At 38.0% G+C, this 25,436-nt stretch overlaps 1 protein-coding gene across 5 annotated transcripts in view; it reads right to left on the bottom strand.

The window, feature by feature from the left end:
• Positions 1-1,576: 1,576 nt before the first annotated feature.
• The window catches only part of LOC113069365 (SH3 and PX domain-containing protein 2A-like), a 78,953-nt gene continuing 55,093 nt past the window's right edge, over positions 1,577-25,436 (bottom strand). For 2 of the 5 annotated variants that reach the window (XM_026242434.1, XM_026242583.1), the window contains 9 exons: positions 23,556-23,684; positions 13,400-13,513; positions 11,542-11,625; positions 7,563-7,680; positions 6,869-7,248; positions 6,581-6,595; positions 5,803-5,852; positions 5,584-5,703; positions 1,577-5,268 (listed from right to left, as the gene is read on the bottom strand). In XM_026242434.1, coding sequence (XP_026098219.1) covers positions 3,322-5,268; positions 5,584-5,703; positions 5,803-5,852; positions 6,581-6,595; positions 6,869-7,248; positions 7,563-7,680; positions 11,542-11,625; positions 13,400-13,513; positions 23,556-23,684 — 2,957 coding nt within the window. In that variant the 3' untranslated portion in view covers positions 1,577-3,321. The remainder of the gene's footprint in view (positions 5,269-5,583; positions 5,704-5,802; positions 5,853-6,580; positions 6,596-6,868; positions 7,249-7,562; positions 7,681-11,541; positions 11,626-13,399; positions 13,514-23,555; positions 23,685-25,436) is intronic. The other 3 variants (XM_026242519.1, XM_026242656.1, XM_026242731.1) reach the window with 2 other exon arrangements.

Below are 25,436 nucleotides of genomic sequence, written 5' to 3'. Positions count from 1 at the left end.
CATAAAATTGTCAGAATTATACGTAAAAACAACGTTTTCTTTAATACAATGGTTCTTAACTGGTGAGATGCCTGTTTTTGTATTGCACATTTCCTAATTCCATCTGAGTAATGTCAACAGTGAAAAGGAGAAAGAATAGGGAAAAAAACAACAACTGTTAAACGCAATACTGTTCCTGAAAAAAAAAAACATTAAAATTTAAATAAATAAAGAACACATAAACAAAACTAGCAGATACACAAGTAACATAAGATAAGAACTATTTTGACTCTTAACAGTTCCTTTGTAAATTGTATAGGCGCAAATGAAGAAAGAGCAAAGTGTTATTGGAGCTTAGCAACATCCATCACAAGCGCTGTGTTTGTAGTGAGTCAACACATTTCTGTAATGCCATCGTCAAAAAGAAAGTTACAACTGCGAGTGCAATGGCTTCATTTTCATTTTCAAATGTAAAAGCTCAAAACAAAATCACCCAAATTAGAACATTGAAATCCCATTATTGCTGTTTTTTTATGATATACATTTAAATGAAACACTCAGTCCAGTCACAATTAGGGATCCACATATACTATATAACTATAAAGCCCTGCTGTTTTTAATTATAAAGTGTTATGTCATTTGATCGTTCCCATTTTACTGCAGGCTTTTAATTTGAAGAACTGATTGATTTTTATTCAGATTTCTTTTTTGTAGCATCTATTTAATTTTATGGGAGAGATATGATGATGTTAAAATTTTATAAAATAATATTTTTTTTAAATAATCTGGCATTATATGTGGATCAATAACGAGAAAGGAAGTGTCCACAGTTGTTAAAGGTGCAGCAATCAGCTTGGTTGAAAATGCATTTCAGATTTAAAAATTTAGGTGAAAATATGTTTCCACAGGGTGGAGATATGATCATAAAATTAAAAAAAAAAAAAATCTACTTCCAATTTTATTTAAGTAGTAGACACTATTCATCTGCCCTAATTAATAGAAGCCATAAAAGACAAAACAAAAAAAGCACAGAATAGCAGCAGCCAATTACTACAGAACTACCAAAAGTTTCAAGTTTCAAGTGAGCGTCAAATGCCAATAAAATGGCATCTTATCAAAACAGTATTAATTATTTTTTAAAAACATAACAAATTATAAATACAACAAAAAATAACTTATGTGCTGATTAATTACACTGCATCTTTAAACCAGTGCATTAAAAAAGCTAAAATGCATTGATTTACAACAAATGAACGACTTCATTCATCATTATTGTCCGTGTGTGATCACACAACAACCAACAAACAAGACAAAATAAACTATTTTCTGCTTAATAGAATATAACTGCAATCTAGCAGGTAATTGATGTTTTAACTGTTAAAAGTACTGTCCAGCAGAAAACCAAATCAAATAAAAGTAGTAGTAAACTCAATTAAGAGCTCCCACTATTCATTAGAAAAATATTTCAGCAGTCTTGAACATCAGCTGTTTAATGCTGTTGTTAATGAATAGTATTTGATCGAGTAAGGGGGATGTAATCATTCTGAGCTCAGATATCTATAAAGAAGAGAATGAAAGATTGGACCATGGACTAAGATAAAGTTGGTGAACCTATTTTAATATCTTTGCCAACAGAAAATGAAACATAGTAGTTTACACTGATTCAATACTGCCCAGCAATATCGTAATGTAGCATATTGCATATTAATGTGCTTTTCTTTGGGTTAAAAAAAAAAATCAAGTGCGTCCAGATATAACAATTAAATATACTTTGTTCTCAGTTCTGAAACCTCGTTTAAGTTTTGCTGAATACACTGTATTTATTTGTACCCATAAAATAAATACTAACTCTAAAACAAACTTGCAATTGTGTCTGTAATGGTGCGTTCAAGTCATCTCGTATAGATCGTATTTACGAGTTGAATGCACATGAACGCCACCACAATATCGTAATACCAGTGAGGAGCTCGGGATTTTCTTTAAGCCCCGATCTGTACGAGTTGGGGGCGTGTCAGTGATTAACATGGCGGAATATACAATACTTAAAGGTATTTAGCTGTGATATTGTCCGGCGTTCTTCTATTTACAGCGCAGTAAATTAATCGACGATGCATAATATGATGGCATTATAATATAACAATGCAAATTGTAACAATAAAGTTGGCAGCGGCTTAATAAAATAATTTAAAACATTAAAAAATGAAGTATACCTAATGCACATTTCTTTGTTCTTCATTTTCTACAACAAGAGTTTAAGAACATTGCTGTATTTTTGTGTTTTTAATTAAGAGAAATGTACTCCGCCATCTTGCTCCGATCAAAGTGACTTGAACGCACATGCCGTCATAAGCACGACTTCCCACCTCGTGCGTACGAACTTCCCAGGAGGACTTGAATGCACCATAATTCTTCTTTGGTGAGATCACATTTTGGGCTCAATGTTATGTCACTACTTCCCTGGGATAAAATGCTGAACAAAACAAAAGATTTTCCAGTCCTGATTTCTTGAATTAACAGATTTAGCACACACAGCAGCAATATCTAATCTCCTGTCCTCTGAAGCCATCTACCCTCCCATATAAACATGCACCTTTTAAACTAAACTTACTAATTAAGTGGGCATGAGGTGATCTATGCATGTAGCTTTCAAAGACTATTTTCTTTTAACCTGTTTTATTCATTTTGGCCTGTGCATATTTAAAGAATGGGAAACACAAATGATGACCAGCAACTGATCAGGACAGGATGTGACTCAGTTTTGATGTGTTATGATGTTACAAGAAAGCAGAAATACATCTCTAAGGAAGATATACTGTAACAAAAATCAACTCAAAAAAAAAAAAAAAAAAAAAAAAAAAAACGACAATCAAAGTTATGCTTTGCTTCTTTGAGTGCACTCAATGCGAATACAACAATTGATGTTGGTTCTTTGTTTAAAATGTTTTTTACAGGAATTTCTTGTGCTTCCGATTGGATTTGCACTTTTTGTTATGCACCTATGATGAAATTATCCCTTTCTCTCATTAATGTTGTAACAAAAATACGTTTGTTGCTCTTTGTACTTGTAGGCCTATGGCACTAAGTTGAAATTTGGTATTTTCATTGCTTCACTGGCATTTGACCCATTCCTCTTAACATTTAGTGAAAGATGTACGAAGGCACCAATTTGGCATAAAGTTATGGCAGGTATTTTGCTTAACATTCACCTGCATTACTCTAGTTTGAATGTAAACTCCTTTCTAAAAGGCTCTGTCTGTCTCGTTTCAAACCAAAAGTCCTTCAGTCAGTTCGTCTTTTTACATTTTGATTACAATTGTGCATGTTTAAAACATTTTTGGGGAATTACTTTTTTCTCTCCAGGTAGTTAGATGGTACCCAGCCTTTACGTCCCTGTAAGCCATCGAGAGCCTGGCAGTACCACCATCCATTTGGATTCTTCTCCAAAACTTCAAGACTAGTGCCCTCTGAGAAACCCATGGTCTCTTCGTCGCCACGGTAGTCAGCAATAGATACGTAAACCTCTCGAAGGTTGTTGTGAATGAGGTGCGTCTTCTCGATGGGCTTGGGTCTTACTGTAGAGATTGGAATTCCGTTTCTCTGGGCAGTCAGGGGACTTGAACTTCCGGCAGGTACTGTAATGGTGGTCCCAGACCTGACCCGTACATCGGTCACCGGCTGTGGTCGAACAGTATTGAAGGAGGAGTTTCGCCTTACGCCGCCTGTGGACCTCAAGTGGTCGCCTGCGCCCAGTGATTCATTTCTTCTCAAAGACCCTGTGTGGATGTTGGTGTCCTTCAGAGGCTGTGGTGGAGACACAAACACTGACTGCGGTCGCACTGCTGCCTGACGAACACCATTACGCATCCGTACGCCTGAACCGTTCAGCATTGGGTTTGGTTTGCTAAAACCCCCTGGTGGTTTGGATGGGATTGGTGGACTAGGGTTGCTCATACTCCTCATGTTCTGCTGGTTTAGGTTGTTGAGTGCCTGAACACGTTGCTCATTTTTCTCGAGGCTGTTGGACTTGTTGGTGCTACTAAGATCAACAAGAGGGCCATTAGGGGATTCTTGTACACCAACGTTATGGGTACGCTTGACTGGCTCCAAATAGAAAGTAGGTGCCCAACCCTCATCATCGCCCCAACGGATATACCACCATCCACTTTCCTGCTTCTCCAGTACCTCAACCTCCACACCAGCTGGGAAGCTGACCTCTGACTCTTGGGCTCGTTCATAGGCATCTGTGGTCCTGTAGAGCACACTTTCATGGTCAGATTCCCCACCTCGGCTACCTTTGGAATAGACGCTGGAGAGATCGGAGGTACTTCTTGAGGAGACGGAATCCTCAGAGGAGACAACGGAAGCAGTCTCGGAATCTTCACCACCTCGTACTGCACGGAGTGCACCTTGCCGAAGACTCCCGGTGGGGCGAAGCTGGCGGCGTAGGCTGCTGATGTCCATTCTTTCAGGACTTTGGGATTCTGATTTTGTAAGCAGAGGTTTGGGTCGAACCACTGGTTTGGGCCTGGCTAAGGGACTTTGACCAACCCGAATCTCTACATCTTTTCGCATGACAGGCTCTCTTTTGGGATTGCGTCCTGATTCGTCTGATGATGACTTGTGGCTGTGTCTCTCAGCACGGCCAAGAGAGTGACTCCGACTTAGATCCGGCGATACCTTCCGGAGGGGCTTTCCTCCTCCAGAGGAGGACCCGAAGGGTTTACGACCCAATGTGAGACTCCTTGGGGTATCTGAATCGCGACCACTGGCAAAGTCATCAGAGGAAAACCTAAATCCTTCATTTTCATAAATCACCTCTTCCTTATTGACATTCTCCAATGAGTTTCTTTTCCTCAAGGGGGAAGTCATCACTTTTAGAAAAGGCGAGGCTTTACCAGCCTGTGCAATCCTTTCAGCAGCTGCTGGATTGCTTTTAATTACAAACTTACGAGGCTCTGTTTTCGGGGAATTATTTGTTTTTTGTTTTGGGGGATTGCTTTCCAGATCAGAGTCAAAACCAATGGCGGGAACATCATATTCCGGCTCCTCATAGACACGCTGAGTGGGGGATTCTGGAGCTTTGGAGGCAGAGCTAGCCAGAGAAGATGATTCCTCTGAGTCTGGTTTCTTGACTGGTGGAGCAGGGGGTGGAACTTTAGGGCGGGTAAGTGTGCTGGTTCGCCGGCTCAGGTTGGGCTTCTTGCGTTTATCGATAAAGGAACATGGTGCCCAGCCCTCCATATCCCCGATCTGGACATACCACCAACCACTAGAATTCTTCTCTATGACCTGAAGACCACATATTACATGTTTATATAATACAAAGGCATATATTTATTACAAAGTGGGTTTCAACCATCTAAGACCACAAATAAAAATGCATATCTTACACTAAATGTGACAAAATTGTTTGAATTTTTTAATAAAAAAATAAAAAAAAGTTTTCATTAAGGTGAAAATAAATAAATACTATAGTCAATGTAGTCTGAAGTGTTTTGACTCCGCTGTGTATTTCTACCTTTTCATATTTTTATTAGTCAAAAGATGTTCATGTTAATTTTTTTAAATAAAATAATCATTATAGTATGAATAAATCTGCCTTACATCAGCCTTTTGTCCTCCATGGAAGCTGATGCCATCTGAGATACTGGATTGAAACTCTGCTATGGTGTAGTACTCTGCTTCCACTGTAGGGGCCTCTGGAGGTTTCGGTAACTGGAATGCCTTAAGTATTGAAGAGAAAAGACAGTTCTGTCTAATAAGTAAAAGCTGCTCTCTATGAATTTGAAATAATTGTAAAAGAATTTGGTCTGCTTAACTTACCAGATTTGTATCTCTTCGAGGAGGAGGTTTATGTCTGAGGTTTGGAGATCCTGCCAGTTGAATACAAAACGTTATTAACTGTCTCTCAGCTCAATACAGCAAATATTACTGTATCGTAATCAAATTAGGAGAGTTCACAGTTTTCCTTGTGGAAACTGGATCCAAACTGGATTACAGTGCCATCAGTAAACCTCATTATGAACGATAAGTTTAGAGACATGTTCCAAAACACTCAAGCATGCGTTCACAACAAGCATATTTTTAGAAAGAGATTTTTTTTTTTTTGAAGGAAATATTGTATGGAGTGTGTTCTGGTTATGAAGTAGTGAGAATATTAAGCAATAGCCAATAAGAAAACTTTTTTAGTTTTTCAGGTTTTTAGCACAAAGTGCCATGCATACAACATAAACTGCAGTCACATCAGTCACTGCGAGGTTTGACCAAAACCAGGATTTCTGGGGATTGTGTGGCGTCTGTTAAGAACCTGTTAAGGTGGAATAATAGTGTGTGCATTGTAGCATCCACAACAAAAAAAAATTTACAAGAATGAAAGTCATGTAACGTGAGCAGTACAGCACTATGAGATTTCTTTCAGCTGTACTGTGTAGTGTTGGCATTAGACAAATAAATAAGTAAACACATGAACAAACAAATAGCAAGCAAACAGCAGTTGATTCGCTGAATGCTGAGCAACAGAGACAGTGATGTGTCACTGTCAAGGTACACAACACCCAGACAAAATGTTAGGAAACATAAATTTACCACAAAGAAATGTTACCTATGGCATCAAATCCTGTGTGCAAAAATAACAGGAAAATAAGGCTATATAATCATAACATAATATAGAAAAAAATGATCATGTTCAGTTTGCAGTATTTCTTTTTTTTTTTGGTTAAAAAATAATATAATAAAATTGTACTATAATCACTACAGAAACTCAGGTGTTTTTTTTTTTATTTTTTTAAGTGATTTAAGATGAATAAATACTTTGAGTTACAGTGTATTCTGAACATGTGAGTGCAGTATAAATCTAGTTAAACATGTCATAACCCAACTGTTTTCTCACCTATCTCAACTCTGTGTGGTGCCACCCGGGCTATGGCAGGTGACCCCGACTCTGTCCTGCTCTTGTTCTCCTGTAGGGCGGCGCTAGATCCAGAGTTCATTCCCAAACCAGCGACCACTGTGGGTGCCACTCCAGCCTCTGGGGCATGTGTGATAGGTAAACTGATTTCACTTTTGGAGATGTGGCGCTCAGGGCTGATGGCCTCTCCGTCAGTTTGAATGTCCTTCTCGCTTACAGCCCTCTTACTGAGGAGGTTACTGATCTCCATTATGTTTCCGATAATCTCAACAGGGCCTGTCAGCGTCTTCTTCCTTGGGGAAAGGTCATCTTTCAGTTTTTTCAGGTATGAGGCTGGGGCCCAGCCCTCTTTACCCTGATACCTGCAACACATTAGTAGAAGTATTATCTTTCCAGTCAGGGAAATAAATAATAAGAACTATTCAAGTATATCACTCCATGCATTAACCATTCTCATACTGACCACTAGAGGTCAGCATAATGTTTTAAGATGTCCTAGTGCTCTTTATGGACACATATCTCCCCTGATGTAAAACGGATGTCACATACACACTGATGTAACTAATGTATACACACACACACACACACACACACACACTACATGTAAATCATGTTGCAATGAGGAAAAACATTTCCACAACCTACCACCTTAAGGTTTGAGGTCCAGATTGATTACCTGATGTACCACCATCCCTCCAGGTTCTTCTGGATGACCTCCACGGTTACTCCTTTCTCGAACCCGATCTCATCCTTTCCCTGACTGGTATATGCCTGGACAGTGACATATTTCTCCTCTAAAAAGACAGATTAGGGAAAAGAATGAGAAAGGTTTTTCTCTCTCTCTCTCTCTGTCTTTCTCGTACTTGGGCCTTTGCCTTTTCTGCGGTCTGAAAGAGGCTGACAAATGGTTTCAACTGCTAACTTTCAAACTTACACATTTTAGGGCATTCTTTAGGGAAACAGAGCAGAAGCAAAACCGCTAAGTTTGCAGTAAGACCCTTCCAACAATCACCATTCACCACAGGCATAATAACACAATCATCTCACAATTCGTCATTAATATTAACATTAACAAACCCTCCCGGAGACAGTGGGACTAATGGAACCAATAGAGACCATAATAATGCTGGAACTCCATAGGAAATACATCGCAGGGTCAATCAATCACAAACATGTCCAGATCCAGGCCAATATTTTGCATTTGCACTAATTATATTTTAATTATAATTTGCATTACAAACGTGAAGCCTTTTCTCCTGTAGCACTGTTGCATTATTGTGACAATTTCCCGCCATGATTTCCCCCAAAATACAATTACCTTAATGCATCTGGACATTTCAGTTCTTCAGTTTTTTTATTCAGCATATATTAATGGTACGACAACAAATACTACTGTGATAAATAATAATAATAATAACCAAAATGTAAATAATATCACTATTATTTATTTATTTATATATTATTATTTATTACAGTTAAGAAAATCAGATGTTTTTTTTTCTTTGCCATTATAGCCTACAGTCTGCTCAGAGTAATGCTATACATTTTGCAAAGGAAAGAAAGCAAAAGAGAAATAAAAACAGTTCTGCTAAAAGATATTAATATTGGGAGAATTGTTGAAACAGAAAAACAACAGAAAAAGAGGTGAATATCTTATATCTAGTTTTTCTAAGTAGTGAATAACTTAGTCTGCCAGCAGCAGGTCAGGTCAGGGCGGTTAGTCACTCTCTTTCAACACTTAATGCTTTCCCAGCAGCAGACAAGCTGGGAAAATCTGATAATTGAGCATATGACAAAGAAGAAACTTCCCCTTTGCTGTTCTCATCCTGAACTTCTGACCTAAAACCACCAATAAACAAGATTTTGAAGAACTGATCACAGATATCTCCATTTGAGTTCCACAGAAGAAAGTCATAGTGTGAATAAATAAAGATCAACAGGAGCGAGAGATGTCAGGGTAAAAATGCAAGAGCCAAAACTGAGATTCTAGATGGTGGAAAAAGTCAGGTGGCTCCAGAACACATTACTTCAGTTTTGCATACACTTGTGGAGCACGTCAACAAAGGCATTTTCTCCCTCAGCCTCGGTGACCTAAAACCACTGTGATGTGTTCAAAATAGTTAAAAGAGAGACAGATAGCAGACACAGATCATTCTAGCTATTATATTGATCTTTCTGAAAACTTGCTTGCTTTCTTCAATTCAAACTAATCAAAGGCCTTACTAGATCCTGCAGGCTAAATGTCTACATATGAGCTGATTTCTACACTTTAACACTTCATCCAAAAATGAAAATTTTTCATTTGCTCACCCTTTTATCTTGCTGAACCCTTGGCAATTTTCTTTTTCCGTATAACAGTAAAAGAGAAGCTTAGCAAAATCCTGATGTGGCTGATTGAATGTGAATGGAGACCATGTTATTTCAAGCTCCAGAAATGACAAAAAGGACCAACTTTTTGTGCTATATTCCGAGTGTACTTCAGCCATACAATAATACTGCCCGAGGAAAAGACAGAAATGTAAGTCATTATCCACTTATAAAATATTCAAAATCATGACTTTGATGGTGCTTTCATGGTGTATTTTTGTTATTTCTGGAGCCTTACAGCTCTTGGTCCCCATTTACTATATGGAAAAAAGCAATATTGCCTAACATCCCTTTCTGTAGAATATGAAAGTGCAGTACCTAAAAATTTAAAATTAAATAATACTGGTTAGGAGCATGGGGAAGTTGTAGCCTAGTGGTTAGAGTTTGTCTCCTAACCCTAAGGTTGTGAGTTCAAGTCTTGGGCTGGCAATACTATGCAATACTATGACTAAGGTACCCTTCAGCAAGGCACCGAACCCCCAACTGCTCCCCGGGCGCCGCAGCATAAATGGCTGCCCACTGCTCCGGGTGTGTGTTCACGGTTTGTGTGTGTTCACTGCTGTGTGTGTGTGTGTGTGTTCACTGCTGTGTGTGTGCACTTTGGATGGGTTAAATGCAGAATTCTGAGTATGGGTCACCATACTTGGCTGTATGTCACGTCATTCGGGTGAGTAAACGACAGAATTTTCGTCAAGACTCAAATGTATTTTGTTAGAACTTTCTTAGTAGCAACTGAGGATCCAATACCTCTGCTGTTTGGAAACCATTGCGTTGTGTTTTTTCCAAGGTGATTTTTTTTATTTATCCAAGATATTTAGCGTCTTTTAAGCAACCTCTTGGAATCAGTCACTACCTCTGACCTGTTTTGAAGGTTGCAATTTGTGTTTATGGAGAAACATTCCCTCTGAAACCACTGGCTGCTTTTTGTCTCCGGATCATCTGTAGTGCTCTCCGACTCATTAGTATGTATACAGTAAAAACATAAGAGGATTAAATGCAGTCACACACAGCGAGCCAATGACACTTTCCACTGTGGTTTTCAACAACTTCTCCTATGATGCAGAACAAAGTGAGGGAAAATAATGAGGAAAAGACAGCCACACAGTTACTGTAACAGTGTAACATTTAATCTGAAACCAGAGGTCCTATCAAAAGAGAAGAGAAAAACAATCCATTTCAAATTTGACCAGGAATTCATCCAAAACACCAGTTAACAGGAAATGAAGGACAGACATCTCTTACAGAAGGACAGACATTTGAACAGACTTAACATAACTCATCCCATAAGATCAGGGATTTCATATTTTCATCCACTCCCATTCATCCACCTGCCAACGAACACAGCACGGAAAAGCTCTTAGCATGTGCTTCCACCGATTCCAGATCCAGCATGCTCTACAGAGCGCCATGTTCATGGTGTCCACAGCATGTTAGCGCACTCCAAGTGTACACAGACTGCGGGAAATACAATTCTAAAGCTTGGAGGTCCATTCTTCTTATGACTCAACATGAAACAGCGTATCTCCAAAGAGACTCCTCACCATACAAACACACATTTCCACCTAAGGTCTGGACATTAATCTTCATCTGAGGTCTAGGTGTTTAGAATCAAACATTGTGATTTTGAAAGGTCAAACCTCATGCATGATTCAGCTCATCCTCTACCTGGAGTTTATGCACTGTTTATATCAATTATTTGACTTGTAGCCAAACTGCAGGATGCCAGACCTGACTAAATTCGGCTGACTTCAGCATTCTGGCAGAACACTTTGACAGAACACCAACAAAAAATGTAAAGAATGTTCCTTTCTATTCAACAGAAGTCAATGGGGGTCCAAACAAGAAAAATTCTGAGAAAAAACAAAAATGAAATTTCTAATCTAGATACTAGACTACAATATTTCACAATTATTATATTCTTCTAAACCAGTCATCTTAAAAATAACTAATTGGCTTCATTTTAAAACGGTTTTCTTCATCTAAAATCACACTTAGTTATCTCCTTTTGAATGCATGCACATTTAATCACAAGCAGAGACATAAAGCAAAGAATAATAAAGATTTTATGATGGCTTGCATATGAAACAGGCCACCCAGCATGCTTTGGGAGCCAGATCCTGAAGTTGGATTCAGAAAGAGCGTTTAGGTTTCTAAAGGTTAGCGAGAAAGGTAAGCGAATCACTGTAAACCTGCACAAACACACAAACGCACCATGCAAATTGGTCACACACTTGAGTGCTTGCATGTGATCAGTCTATGCAGGCATGCGTGATTGCATGTGTGTTCACCTCGACTCTGTTGGCGGTTGACTATTCCCCCTAGCGTCCATCTCCGGTCGAGCCTCTTCAGATGAGCCTTACGTCTCTTAGTAACTGACACGGATGAATGAAGACAGCAGAAAAAGAACAGAGACAGGAAAAACTCAACATAAACAACCCAAGAGGAACACTGGTATTAGTGTAATGGACACATTATTACATGAGAGACAAGGTTAGGATGGTTCTTGGCTTGAACAATGATGGTGGCAAAGCAAAGGAGGACTTGGATTAATACACGTGTTATTAGATTTTAGTGGCACGTGTTAAACTGTGTGATGTGTGAAGTCTAAAAAATGTACGGTGTTTTGAATTTTTATTGTGTTACAGAATGGAAACTTCATAATAAGTTTTACCACTTATCAACTCCATAGATAAAATGAAAGATGGTCTAGTTCAAATAAAGATCATCCTGAAAAAACAAAAACAAAAAAAAACTGCAGCTACATCCAGAAATGAAGCCGTTGTTGCCAAACGGGATGGTACAGTAAATCACCCCTTGGGGATCAATAAATTGTGTGCATGTTTGAGGATGTATCGATCCATCTCAGACAAAGATAGTGGCGAAAGCTTTATCTCCTAATCTTAAACATTGAGTCTTTCAGTGGCATATATAGAGGAAGTTGTGGCCTAGTGGTAAGAGAGTTTGACTCCTAACCCTAGGGTTGTGGGTTCGAATCTTGGGCAGGCAATACTATGACTAAGGTGCCCTTGCGCAAAGCAATAAAAAACCCCAAATTGCTCCCCGGGCGCCACAGTATAAATGGTTGCCCATTGCTCCAGATGTGTGTTCACAGTGTGTGTGTGTGTTCACTGCTGTGTGTGCACTTTGGATGGGTTAAATACAAAGCCCGAATTCTGAGTATGGGTCACCATACTTGGCTGAATGTCACGTCACTTTCTTTTCAAGACGCAGCTAAAAATGTTGTTGGCTTAGATAGGAAACTCAACCCAGTGAATGCTGATGGCTGCAGATGATAGACGACATTAGAGGAGGACATTTTTATAATGTGACGGTTCTTCATGTGTGTTTCATAATGCGAAACAAATGGATGTTTCCTCAATTTCTGACAATTTATGTTCCAGGAATTGATTTTACTGAAGTTGACATTAATGTAAATGCACCATATCTATTTTGCAAATACATGTTATGGATCTTATGGTGAATGAGTCAACCATGTACAGTAAATGTTTCATTTCATGGATTCATTCGAAAATTATGAGTGCAAATTATACAAACAGAGAGAATGTGGTTTAGTTTTGTGTGTTTATGATATATAAAATGCTAGCTATGAAGCAGGCCTTTTTATTATGAAATGTTTAAGGCCACTGTCATTTTAACCATACTGTATAATGCTAATAAATACAATACTAAACTTGGGGGCAATTTTCATGAAATAAATAAATACTGTCAGAAAAAAGCAAACAAATAAATCTAATAAAGGTAATATACTTCTATCTAAATGTTTTAAAAAGTTCACAGGGCTAAAAGTTCTCATTGTTGAAGAAGCACCCAGATTTATTTATTATGTAGCTACAGATTCAAAGAAAAAATAACCACACTTTCATTAAGGAGAAGAGTGCCTTTCTTTGTTTCCTTCATTTCTTCTTCTGCAATCGATGATCTCTCACACTCCCAAAGTCCTCACCTCTTTCAAGTGGAAGTTGTTCAAGGAATATTTGGGATACAGATTTTATCCTCTATTATGGATATTTCAGGTCCTGGGTGTTGATCGTTCAGTGAATGTGAAACTGATCAACTGGTCAAGATTTCTTGGGGTATGAGTGTTTGTGCACAAGTATTAGAGAGAGTATATTTATTGTGTCCTACCTTCTCCAGATCTCGATGTTCCCAGGTCCAGATCATCTCTGGTGCCGCTCTGAGAGTCCAGGTATGTGGCAGGAACCCAGCCTTGTTCTTCAGATGTGCTGACAAACCACCAGCCTACAGACATAACAGAAGAATTGTTTTTATTTTTTTATTTTTTTACAAATTTACCTAATACAGTGTCAATACTAAGCTGGCATATGATTAAATATTCCTATTTTAACCACCTGGACAAAAATATTATATTTACAAAAAGAAAATGATGCATCCATGCTTTGCAAACAAACACTAATGTAAAAAAATTTGGTTTTCACTAATCTGAAGGAACGCAATGTTTTGGCTCACAAACATTTAGTTTATTTGTGTTATTTAGTTTCAGGCGATGTGTTTATGAATTCTGTACACTTCCTGTGTAACATCTGCGATAAAATATCAAAACGGGTGGACATGGTTTTAATGTGTGCACAGTCCAACATAAGGAAGGTTGGATGTGTTTGACAAATCTACTTAGCAGCTAACATTAAATGTTTTATGAGCTAATATCTGTGTGCTTCTGTGTTTTGGGCCAAAATAACCTCATCAGTTAAATTTATGTCTTTCGATTCCTTCTTCATGTGTCTGACTAAGTGTTGAATTTGTTAAATGTAGTGTCAGCACTTAGATTTGTTTTTGAAATGTGGATTATGATGTGTTTTTCATCAAATTTCCACTATAATTTAAAGATGATTCTGAGCAGCTTTAGAAACGAAGCAGCAAAAAAAGATTGACAAAGAAAGTTAATGATTTATCAAGAGAGACCCATACAACGTTCATGGTAAGTTCATTTGGGTAAATCATTTGGGTTATGGAATTAAAATCACATATTTGGCACACTCACATAAAAATGTAAAGCCGACATAAATGAACGCCAATGGATTAAAATTCAAAACGATTCTCCAGCTGAAACATAGATCCTTCTGAACGAGCCTGTTGCCAAGGTAACAAAGTGTTCATAACAGTGTGATATCATAAATCAGAAATAATCCAGCTCTGACATCAGAGTAAAACAGAAGCAGGTCTTTTGACAAGGCATTAAGTGAGTAACGACAAATGTTCTAAACACCAACGAGGGCCAATAATTATAGCAGAATACTGTACACTCCAGAATACATTTATTCAACCACATCATCATTATTCAACCACATCACTCATATATGCAGTATACACTTATATATATATATATATATATATATATATATATATATGTGTGTGTGTGTGTGTGTGTGTGTGTGTGTGTGTGTGTGTGTGTGTGTGTGTGCGTGTGTGCGTGTGCGTGTGTGTGTGTGTGTGTGTGCGTGCGTGCATGCGTGTGTGTGCATGAAACTGACAAAAGAGACTTTAGTTTTAAATAAAACATTTCATGATATTATTGTTTTTAGATCGAGACTTGATGAGCATAAGACACTTCTTTCTAAAACTATTGAACGGTAAAATGTTTTTAGATTTGTTTTTGCAATATGCACTAGAGCTTTCAAGATCAAGGCCCCATATCCTTTTACTGCATCTTTTCTTTCAAACCATCCTTTGTACAGTGGCTTTGTAGCCATTTACAATCATGGAATTCTTGTAAATCATTTCATTATCAAATTCAGTGTGTTGGAAATAGACTTTGGCCTTGTCTGACACCACAAACCAAGTTCTATATCCAGTTTTGAGACCCAGACCCCCATGTTTATGTGGTTTCAAGACCACAAGATTTTAACTTTGGCATTGCCATAATACTAAAAACAAAACTAAATCCAAATTTACTGTAGGGGACTTTTTTGCTAATTTATCCAGAAAATTACCCTCAAATCTCAGGTCAAACTTAATCTTTTATTCAGCAAGGATGCTGATCAAAACTTAAAGACATTTAAAATGTTTCAAAAAAAAAATTCTAGTTCAAATAAACATTCAACTCTTCAAAATCTTGGAAAATATATTATTAAGAACAATATTAAGCAGCCCAACTGTTCACAATGTTAATAAGAAGTGATTCTTGAGCAGCAAATGCAGCCTTGGTGAGAATAAGAGACTTATTTAAAAAACATTAATGTACATTTTAAACACCAAAGAAAGACTCTCATTTTAAAAACCTTAATGGTGATGCCAGTAGCTGGAAGCCATGCACATAGAGGCGGAAAACGAACACAGAGATCAGAAAACTTCATCTAAATCTGTGCCAACAGACCAGAACAGTGCTTACATACAGAAGTCTTAAGATTCATTTGAGTCAAACGGACCACACTGACATCTATACCACCCCGACACAGCTAATCTCTTTCTTCTCTCACACACACACACAAACAGTATGAATTTGTTAATGAATTAGCGAGAGAGCTGAGAGCAGGTTGTGGCCACCCTGTCTGACTGACCCTCTTTGAATGAGATACTGTCTCCCTGTTTGTGCACACCAGGAACCGTCTACGGCAAGCACAGAGGGTCAATTCAAACAAAATGTAAAATGCCATGGGTTGCACACAGTTTAGCCATCACAAAGATGCTTTCATTGGATTCAGAGCTTGTGTTTGTTTTTCTGTTAATGTATATGCTATAGGTGTGTTTCATCCGGCTTCAGTACAGCCCTTGAGGAACACTTTAATTAAAAGCTAAGAAGATTAATAGTACTTTTACAAAATTATGTTTACACATAGTGTAAGATGAAGACTCTAGTCTTATGTCTAGCCTGATGGTGCATCCACACCAATAGGTGTCAGTATGTGTCCGAAACAGTATAAACAAAACAGACAATATGAAACACTGAGTGACCAACTTTTAAGGGCATTTCCAGGCGGCAAGGAAGTCGACCGGAAGTTGAAGTCGGCCGCGTGCCGCCATCTTGTAGCAGAACTTCACTTGCGTTAGCATTCCCATTGACTCCCATTCATTTTGGCATCACTTTGACAGCGAATAACTTTACATCTGAGGCGTTTAAAGACTCTGTTTGTCCATTATTTATTTCTAAAGATACACGACAATGTATAAAGGGCTCCATTACCTTCTATGTTACATTATGGCCTCGTAGAAACAGTTATTGTAAAAATAAGCTAACGGTTGCATCACAACCACTCGACTCTCTGTCACATTACCGTACAGACAGGAGGAGAAGCTCGCAGGCAATTAACTTAATATGGCGTACTGGTGATACATTTTAAAATACTATACAAAATAATTAATCAGAATACTTACTCCTGCTCACTCACGACAAAGAACTCCCCGCTCAAGCTCGCCGTCTCTTCAAGATTAACGATGGCAGTTTGCACACACAGCTACTAGAACATTTACATCTGTCAGACAGGTTGCTGATGTCGTCAAGCTTCGTTTGAGTCTGCGCGTCAGAAACGGAAGTGCTAAAAAACGCTAAAAATGGGCTTCACTTGTCTCAATTGAGTTCCAATGGGGTCGCTGTGTCCATTTCTTTTACTGTCTATGGGCATTTCCAATACTGGACCTCCAGTCAAGCAATCATCAATGTGAAAAGTCAGAAGAACTGACTCTGATCTGAGTTCAGCTGGGAGCCCAGATGGATTCTATGTCTTATGCCTGCCAAGTTTCAAAGCTAAACTCTTGCTTAACAGAGCAGAAACAAATTCTTTCACCAAAACAAAAGACACTCAAAAGTGCAAGATAGACAGCAGGAATGCTTCTTTAATGCTGAAACAATGTACTCCTCTGAATTCCTCTGTGGTTCAGGACGTTACGATCATCTCACGCAAAAACAGACAGAAACAGAAGCCTTTCTGCTGAGATACAGATGGGCTTGCTCTTCAAAGCAAAAGATCTAGGCTCTTCTGAGAAAGATGGTGTTGCTGCAAAACTGTGTATCTGCTTCTGAGAAATGTTTCTTCTGAAAGCTGCATTTGTGAGCCATGAACTTTGGTAGGGCAGTAGGTCATGTGAGCTTTTGTTTATGTACACGGTTAGATAAGATTTGGTTTTGACGTTACAATTCTTTCTCCTATTCCAGTTTAATTTGCAGACGTATCGGAACTATCAAAACCATTCTTGTGTTTAAGCAATTCAACATGTCAGCTACTGGCTCAGCCAATGGTTAGAGAGGATATTGTGTGCATGCATCTTTGTTGTTTTAAACAGAGCCATGTGAGAATTCTTCAAAACATGTCCTTTCAATGTTCAATGGAAGAAAGAATATGTGGGTTTGCATTCACAAAAGGGTTCAGTCAGTGTAACTAAAAATAGATTATTTAACCTGATATGTGAGTGTATATACACTATTATCAAAACAATGCTTTCAACATGTCAACTACTGGCTGAACCGATGGTATGAGCTTTGGATCACCTCCTCAGTTGAAGAATTGAAGGCCAGTTTAAAAACAATTATAATTTATGCAATTCCCTTTGCTGTCACTAGGAGCACAGAAACAGCAGACATCAGCTGTCGCAAATGAATGAAAGAAGTTTTATTTTCTTATGAGGTTCATGAAATGCCTCGCTACAGCTTTTCACACATTTAGCTGTTTTTGATTGTTTTGTTTAGCTTTACGTTTGAACGTTTTTCAACAAAGACATCAGCGTAGACTGTAATATACTAAAGGCCTGAAAATGAAGGCTTGAGAATTATGTCATAATGCCCACAGGCAGGGCTGTAACCACCAACAATCCCAACATTAATGGGTTTCAGACATTTCACACCCCCCCGCCCAACCCGCCCCCATATCCTGCTGAACGACACTTTTTGATTTGAGCTCATGTGTGATATCATTTTGATGTTCAGCTCTGATCATCCAAAAACACAGCTGAATTAAACTAAAATGAATGAGAGGAAAGTAAAGGCAAGAGCCGAGAGTGGCTGAACAAAAAAGACAAAGACAAAAGAGAGAGTGAACAGATGTTTGGCCTGAACTTCAAAGCTTACATTTCCACCACACATTCCCTCTATCCGCACCAGCTAGAAAAAAATAAAAGAAGACAAGCAAAAATACATGTGCCTTTCACTCTATTATTTTGGAGCAGAAGTAGCAAATAAACATTTGAACATGATACAGAAACAATGTAACATTCTAGTATATCATAGAACACATTATGAAAGTTATTGTATAGATAAGTTACACACACACACACAGAGAGAGAGAGAAAGAGCAGAATCATTCTTGACAGAAGAGAGGGGAAAAAATCACTTTGAACTATAGCAGCCAAACACTGAAAAAATATTCTGCAATTCACAAAATTCTTAACTTTACAAAGACTTTATACAATTGTTAAACAGTTATATTTTATTATTCCCTAAAAAATTAACCACAATTTATTAAATTAAGAAATAAAAATGTATTTTCAGAAGAGATTCTATAGATATCTACATTCTATTCTGTCCTTTTTGAACCTTCTAAATACACTAAATTCTGCTGACACAGGAATGAATTCCATTTGAAAATTCCATTCTAAGCTTTTGAATGGTAGAGTGTTGGAATCAGTCACTTCCATTATGGTTAGGAACAGCAGGTTTTAGAGCAGAGCATTTATCTTTAATTTATAATAGAATGCTTTTATTTAACACACATTCCGAACAGCAAAAGAATCGCTCATTTTTACTACAATATTATCTATCAATATAAAGTCATATAGAAAGAGACATATGTCTGATTACTAATCTAACAGAGCTGAGGCTGAAATCACTGGAAGGATATTTCAGCAGACGTTCTTTAAAATCCAGGCCAGTAGAGTCTGGCCTACATTCGGTCACACTCAAGTTCCTTCCTGAAAAGCTGGAGTATCAGGTTTTGGGCTTAGGGCCAAAATAGGTTTGGTGTAATCTGACAATTGCGGTGCGGTGGACGGGGGTCTCTTTGGTCTGAACTTCAAAGGCTGATGATGTCGGTCGCTCATGCACACTGATCTGAGATCACTGTTGTGGTTTTTATTTCAAGAGCTCCAGTGGTTGAGATTTGTTCAGGAACAGCTGGTCTTAGATCAGCATAAAAATACTATTTCGTTCCTGGACTTTATTTCTGGACCGGTCCACACAACAGAGTGATGTCTTGAGGAAACTGGCTAGTACTGTTTTACTGTTTTGCTGATGCTGAAAATTTACTTTTTCGAACTCCTCCTCAACCGTGGGTCCAATTTTCACCAAAACTGATTCAGATGATTTGTTCGACTGTGATGACAAAACGTTATGGATTTCGTGACAATATGCGAAACCATTTTCATAAGCAGCGTTGCTTCAAATTTTAGGCACAGTGCCAAACTGCATCTGAGGCTGTATCTCTGCAAATATTTGATATATTGACACCAAACTTTGTATGTGCCATTGTCACCTCACAGTCTCCATGCCACATTCATTTTTATTACTTTTAAAGTTGATAGGCTGGATACTGATTGATTTTCCTTGCTAAACTCTCACAGAAAAAATTAAATGTATCGATTAGTTAATTTTCTAAATGTTTAAAGCTACGACAGGTGTTTCAGCTTTGTGGTCTGCTTACTATCAAGAACATTACCTCAATGACCTTAATCGATTTAACATAGAGACCCCTGAGAGGTGTAGCTCCAGGTTTATAAAGATCCTTTCAGATGGCCTCAGAGCAACATGCAAATGAAAGTTTGAACCCTTTGGTCCAGGTTCAGCACGGCTCCATAGGGAGCGAGGCCAAGACAAACTAGTCTACCCGAGACCGTGAGCGGCTCTCTATTGATTCTGTTTCAGTAAGCAGGGGTTACCGGCTGAATGAGTGGACCCTGGGGAGAGGGGCGATAGGATGGAAGGGAACCTCATAATATTGATGGCACAGAGCAATTTTCATAGTAGAGCATTGTTCAGGAAGCACAGAAGCCTTGAGGGAAAAAACTAAATATCTAAGATTTAAACATGCTCAGATACTCAGTGGATTCATGAAAGTTTCATTAGAATAACCACTAATAGCATACTAAAAATTAAGAATTTACACAAATGTTTGGGGTTGTTAAGATGAAAGGTAATGCAAACCAAGGCAACATTAATTTGATCAGAAGTACAGTAAAAACAGTAATACTGTGAATACTAGTATATAGTACAATAACTCTTTTCCATTTAAATATATTTTGTTCCATTTAAATTTTAACATTTACATTTACAATTACATTTATGCATTTAGCAGACGCTTTAATCCAAAGTGACTTGCAGTGCATTCAGGCTATAATTTTTTTTACCAGTATGTGTGTTCCCTGGGAATCAAACCCACAACCTTTTGCGCTGCTAACACAATGCTCTACCATCAAAACTAGCATCTAACTAGCAACTCCCAAAAATATCATGACATTTATGCAATTAACAGGACAGTTTTAAGATCACTATTCACAGTACCTTCAAAAAAGAACCATAAAAGAACTGTAAAAAAGAAGGAAAAAAACAGCTACGGTACATTCCATGCCTTATATAATAGCTTTGTGTGAAAACAACGACAAAATGTGAGCAGTTATTTGATGACAACATATTCAAACTTGCCATGTCAAAAATGTGTCATCCCAGGTGTAACATCAGTGGTAGTAAACACCACTGACATACAGTAGCCTACTACCTATTCCACAAATAACCATCAAATGTATTTGAAGGTTTTGTTAAAAATGTCCTTGTTCTGAGAAAGAATAGCATACAATAATGACAAAAACAGCATGCTGACCTATAAACTCTTGATTTCTTTGACTGTTATCTACTATATTACAGACATTCAATGAAAACTTTTGAATGCATTCTGCTTTTTTTTGGGGATGCATGACTTTGTAACTGCTCTATAAGATTCTGAGGCCCTGCAGGATCCATTAGCCTATTATTGAACTAAGGACAGGGGGGATTTTTCCATCGTTCCCTCTCCATGACCTAGAGGGAAGCCAGTGCAGCCCAGCTTCTGCCAATCGCTTCTTATAAACACAATTTCAACCACATTAAAAAGTTGGTTTTGAATGACATCCAGTGGTAATAAATATGCTGCCTCTGACAGATCCACTAGGGTAGTCATTTAATACTATATTGCAAAAATATGGAAGCCTGCTGAAGAAATCGTCTTCTAGTGCTGAGATATCAAGCTGCTGCTGCTCATCTTCAATTTCAGTAAGTGCTTGCAACATTTGAGGAATTTTGGAATCAACGGAGGACAGACAGTTCACTCCAGGAATTGGTCTTCCAGGCTGCCTCAGGCTGATTTAAAGGAATAGTTCACTCAAAAATAACATTTCTGTCATCATTTGTTCACCTTCGTTACAGCTGTAACATGTATGACTTAATTTCTTCTGAGTAAGCTATTCCTTTAAATGATTCTGTGTTCAGATTCCGTTCTTTTCTCCCATTCAGACACTCTCTGCTTCTGTTTCTCAAGCTCATTAATCCTGTTAAGGCTTGCGTGGTTCATCTCTTCCCAACCCAAGTGAAGTTGTCATGCTTTGTCTGCTCTGTAAAACAGCTGGAGTTTAACTAGGGCTGAGGAAGCCAAGTGTTTCTTACTCAAGGACAACCACATTCTGAGCAAGAATTTTTTGCCTGAATCTCTTTGAATCATTTTGTGATTAAATGACTCGTCCAATTGTCAAAATCAGTGGGTAATATTCATTGTACCTGAAAATCTGTCCTCAGCTTAATCAAATAAACCAGTGATCTACAGTAAAATGAAAGGCCAGTCACACCAAGAAAAATAACTTTAACAATAGTTATAAGGTTATAAAAAATAATAATGAAATCATTTTCAGATTTACCTTTTTTACAGCTGATGAACAGAGTTTGGGAAAAAGTTACTTTAAAAGTAAAGCATTACAATATTGCATTACTCCATAATAAAGTAGCTAATTGCATTAGTTACTTTTTATGGAAAGTAATGCATCACATTACTCTTGCATGACATTTTCTCACCTATTTTTTTTTTTCACACCAAAAGTGAAATTGATAAGCCTCAAGCTAAAGGAAGTGCCTCATCCTTACTCAAAATTTCTCTTAACACAGGGACAGAAGTAGAGTCAGTGCATAAATGGGAAAAAAATGTAACTTACGTTACTTATTTGTTATTTATTAGCAATTTATGAGCAATGAGCTACTAGTTACTTGAAAAAAGTTATCTGATTACGTAGCCTTTGCATTACTTGTAATGTGTTACCCTCTTTACTCTATGATGGTCGTAAAGTATTCTAGCTATGAGTATTCATCCAATGGAAAAGTAAGAATGTTTTCTCTAGATATTCTGAAAAATTGGCCTATGAGACGGAGTCTAGACTAGTTTAGACAAAGCATTATGTTTGAAACCAGAAGGTCAAGCTCTCTTTGAGTTGGTCTTACTCAATGATGTTATTAAGTTCAAATGGGTTTACTGGATCTTTGCTCATCTTGACAACTCTTGACAGCTCCTCCTAATCCTCCCTACACTCTTCCATATGATTTAAGACAAAAGATACAATTACTCACAACAGTAAGATGCTAGTTTTTAAGAGCCTGTTTTTAATCATTACTAACTCTCTGGATGTGCAAACAACACTACGTTCAGATGTTTGGCAACCATGCCTACAGAAATAGTTCATAACACTGGAAAAGTCAATGTTCAACCTCTACTGTACAAGGCCAGGAGATACGCTAGCATGAACAGTTTGCACTAAGTTTGAACATTTACAGCATTAGCAAGAACATTCATCTGGGAAAACAGAAACTAAAGGGATAAAAACAACAATCAAGGATTTCTTTCTACACTTTCCACTGCGGTTGTCAATCTTTAAATTCTGCATGAACTCTTATCGGTGTGACCCTGATCCATTAGCACATGTTTCAACCCAAAAGCTTATCATGCCTATCTCATGGACATTCCAGATATATCTGGCCTCAATCCTAGAGATCTATAGGGGGTTCTGGCCGACCACCAAGATAACTGTCCATATGACACCTCCCGGTGGAGCCAAGAACAAACTGTAGATTTACAGGGAGAGGAAGGGATCAGAAGAGGAAACCAGGGGGATCTTAAGGACAAAGACTAAAGGAGTTATACATCAAAGAGAAGGAATGTATCAGAAAAGATGTGGAGGCAAAAAACAAGACCCACTTGACATTTAGATCATTGAGCATCTGAAAGCATTCATGTGTGCAGGCAACTCTGTGTGTCTGTGTATACACAAGCTTTCACCAATTAAAACCATGTGGTAAGGCAATTAGCTCTAGTGTGTGCGAAGTACTCACCGCTTTCGCTCTTCTCGATTACGTCCACCATCTCTCCAGCCTTCAGGCTGATCTCCGAGTTCTCCTGCCGCTCGTAGCTGGCCACCACCATGTACTGCTCCAGCACCATGGGCTCACTGCTGTCCAATCCTGCCGGCGAAGGGAAAAAACAGGCTGTCAGCCACCGTCCCGCCGTCCCTGCACTTCCCCCGCCAACCCTGCCCTGCCAGCGACCTCTGGCTTGACCCCTGTACAGCGCCATCCACACTCTGCAGCCTAGCGCAAATCAAACTCCTGCTGACTGTGCATGCTCCGCAATGACGGGCCATTTAGACAAATCTTCGTCCCCGCTGGACGCGCATTTGAATGGGGGGAAAGGAAGATTACACAAAAGAAAGGCGAGGTAGACTTCCTTTAGGGACTCAAGAGCTCGATAAGGTCTTGGTGATGCTGGGTCTCCATAATACAGAGAAGGTTTTTTTGGAGGAAGCAGGGAGTAATTTAAGGAAGGGAAAAGAGGCTGGGAAAGAGCTGTTTACAGTAAAGGATGTGACTCACAAGTGGAGTGAGAGAAAGTTTTCTTTAACAGACGAGCAAGAGCAGGCCTCCCACCCTCTCTCAGGCCCTCCCTTTCTCATTTTTCAAACTCAATTCTCTCTCTCTCTCTCTCTCTCTCTCTCTCCATCTCTCCTCCCATTTGGTTGAAACGGGAAGAGAGAAAAACACCAATCAGGGTAGACTGCTCCAATCTGTATAAAGAAACATATGAGCAGGGCGAGTAAAGAGAGAGAAGCTGTGTTTATGTGAAACAGAAAAAGAAAGCATTTCAGCTGGGGTTAAGACACGCTCTCTTTCTCTATCCTTCTCTCTTATTTTTTGTATTTCCTCTCACAATCTCTTTAACCGGTTCTTCTTCATCAGTGACTTAAATTTTTATTCTGTAATCATTTGCTCAGCCTTTTGCTTTTATTGATTTTATTTTATATATATATTTATTATATATATATATATATATGTGTGTGTGTGTGTGTGAAATGAACGTGAATGAGGACAAGCATTTTCAAGCTTCAGAATGACGGAAGAGTACATGATGAGTGGATTTTCAGTAGAATGAACAAGTAAAATTTCCATAATTCTAGTTTAAAGATTGCATCTCCCCCACATTAAATTGCTATATTAATAACATTAAATTACATTAAAAAACTGACTGTAAAGTTGATGTTTACATGCTTCCACTGTTACAAAAAAATCTATTTCAAATAAATGATGTTCATTCTATTAATTATATATATATATATATATATATATATATATATATATATATATATATATATATATATAAATATATATATATATATATATATATATATATATATATGTGTGTGTGTGTGTGTGTGTGTTTCATAAAGTATTAAGCAGCACAGCTGTTTTTAACATTGATAATCATAATGCTTCTTGAGCACCAAATCAGCATATTACAATAATTTCTGAAGGATCATTTATTTTTTATTAAATACATGCATTTCTGATTAGCATAAAGGTCAATTCATACTGCACTACATGCAGACAACAGCAACAGTCACTGGATTACAATACGACCCTTCTCAGACATTACAAAACCCAACAAATGCTGGTTCAATGTGTTCAGTCTGTGAAAACAAGCCAATAGACGCCAACAGGGTTAAAACACTGATTCGACGAAACCAGACAAACGTCTGTTGCTGTGTGTCTGTGTCTGTCAGTGAGGCTTCTTTCAAATATGTAATAAAAAGTTTCTGTTTTGTAGTGCATTTTTCATTGAATATCCTGTTCGTATTACAGCAATAAAAAAGGGCTAAACGTGCTGTTTAATGTTGTTTGTAAACTAATAAAATCAATAGTATAACATATCAAACATTTCTG

This window comes from Carassius auratus, chromosome 1, assembly GCF_003368295.1.
Source record: "Carassius auratus strain Wakin chromosome 1, ASM336829v1, whole genome shotgun sequence".
NCBI lineage: Eukaryota > Metazoa > Chordata > Actinopteri > Cypriniformes > Cyprinidae > Carassius > Carassius auratus.
This window is presented reverse-complemented; position numbering and strand designations above follow the sequence as displayed.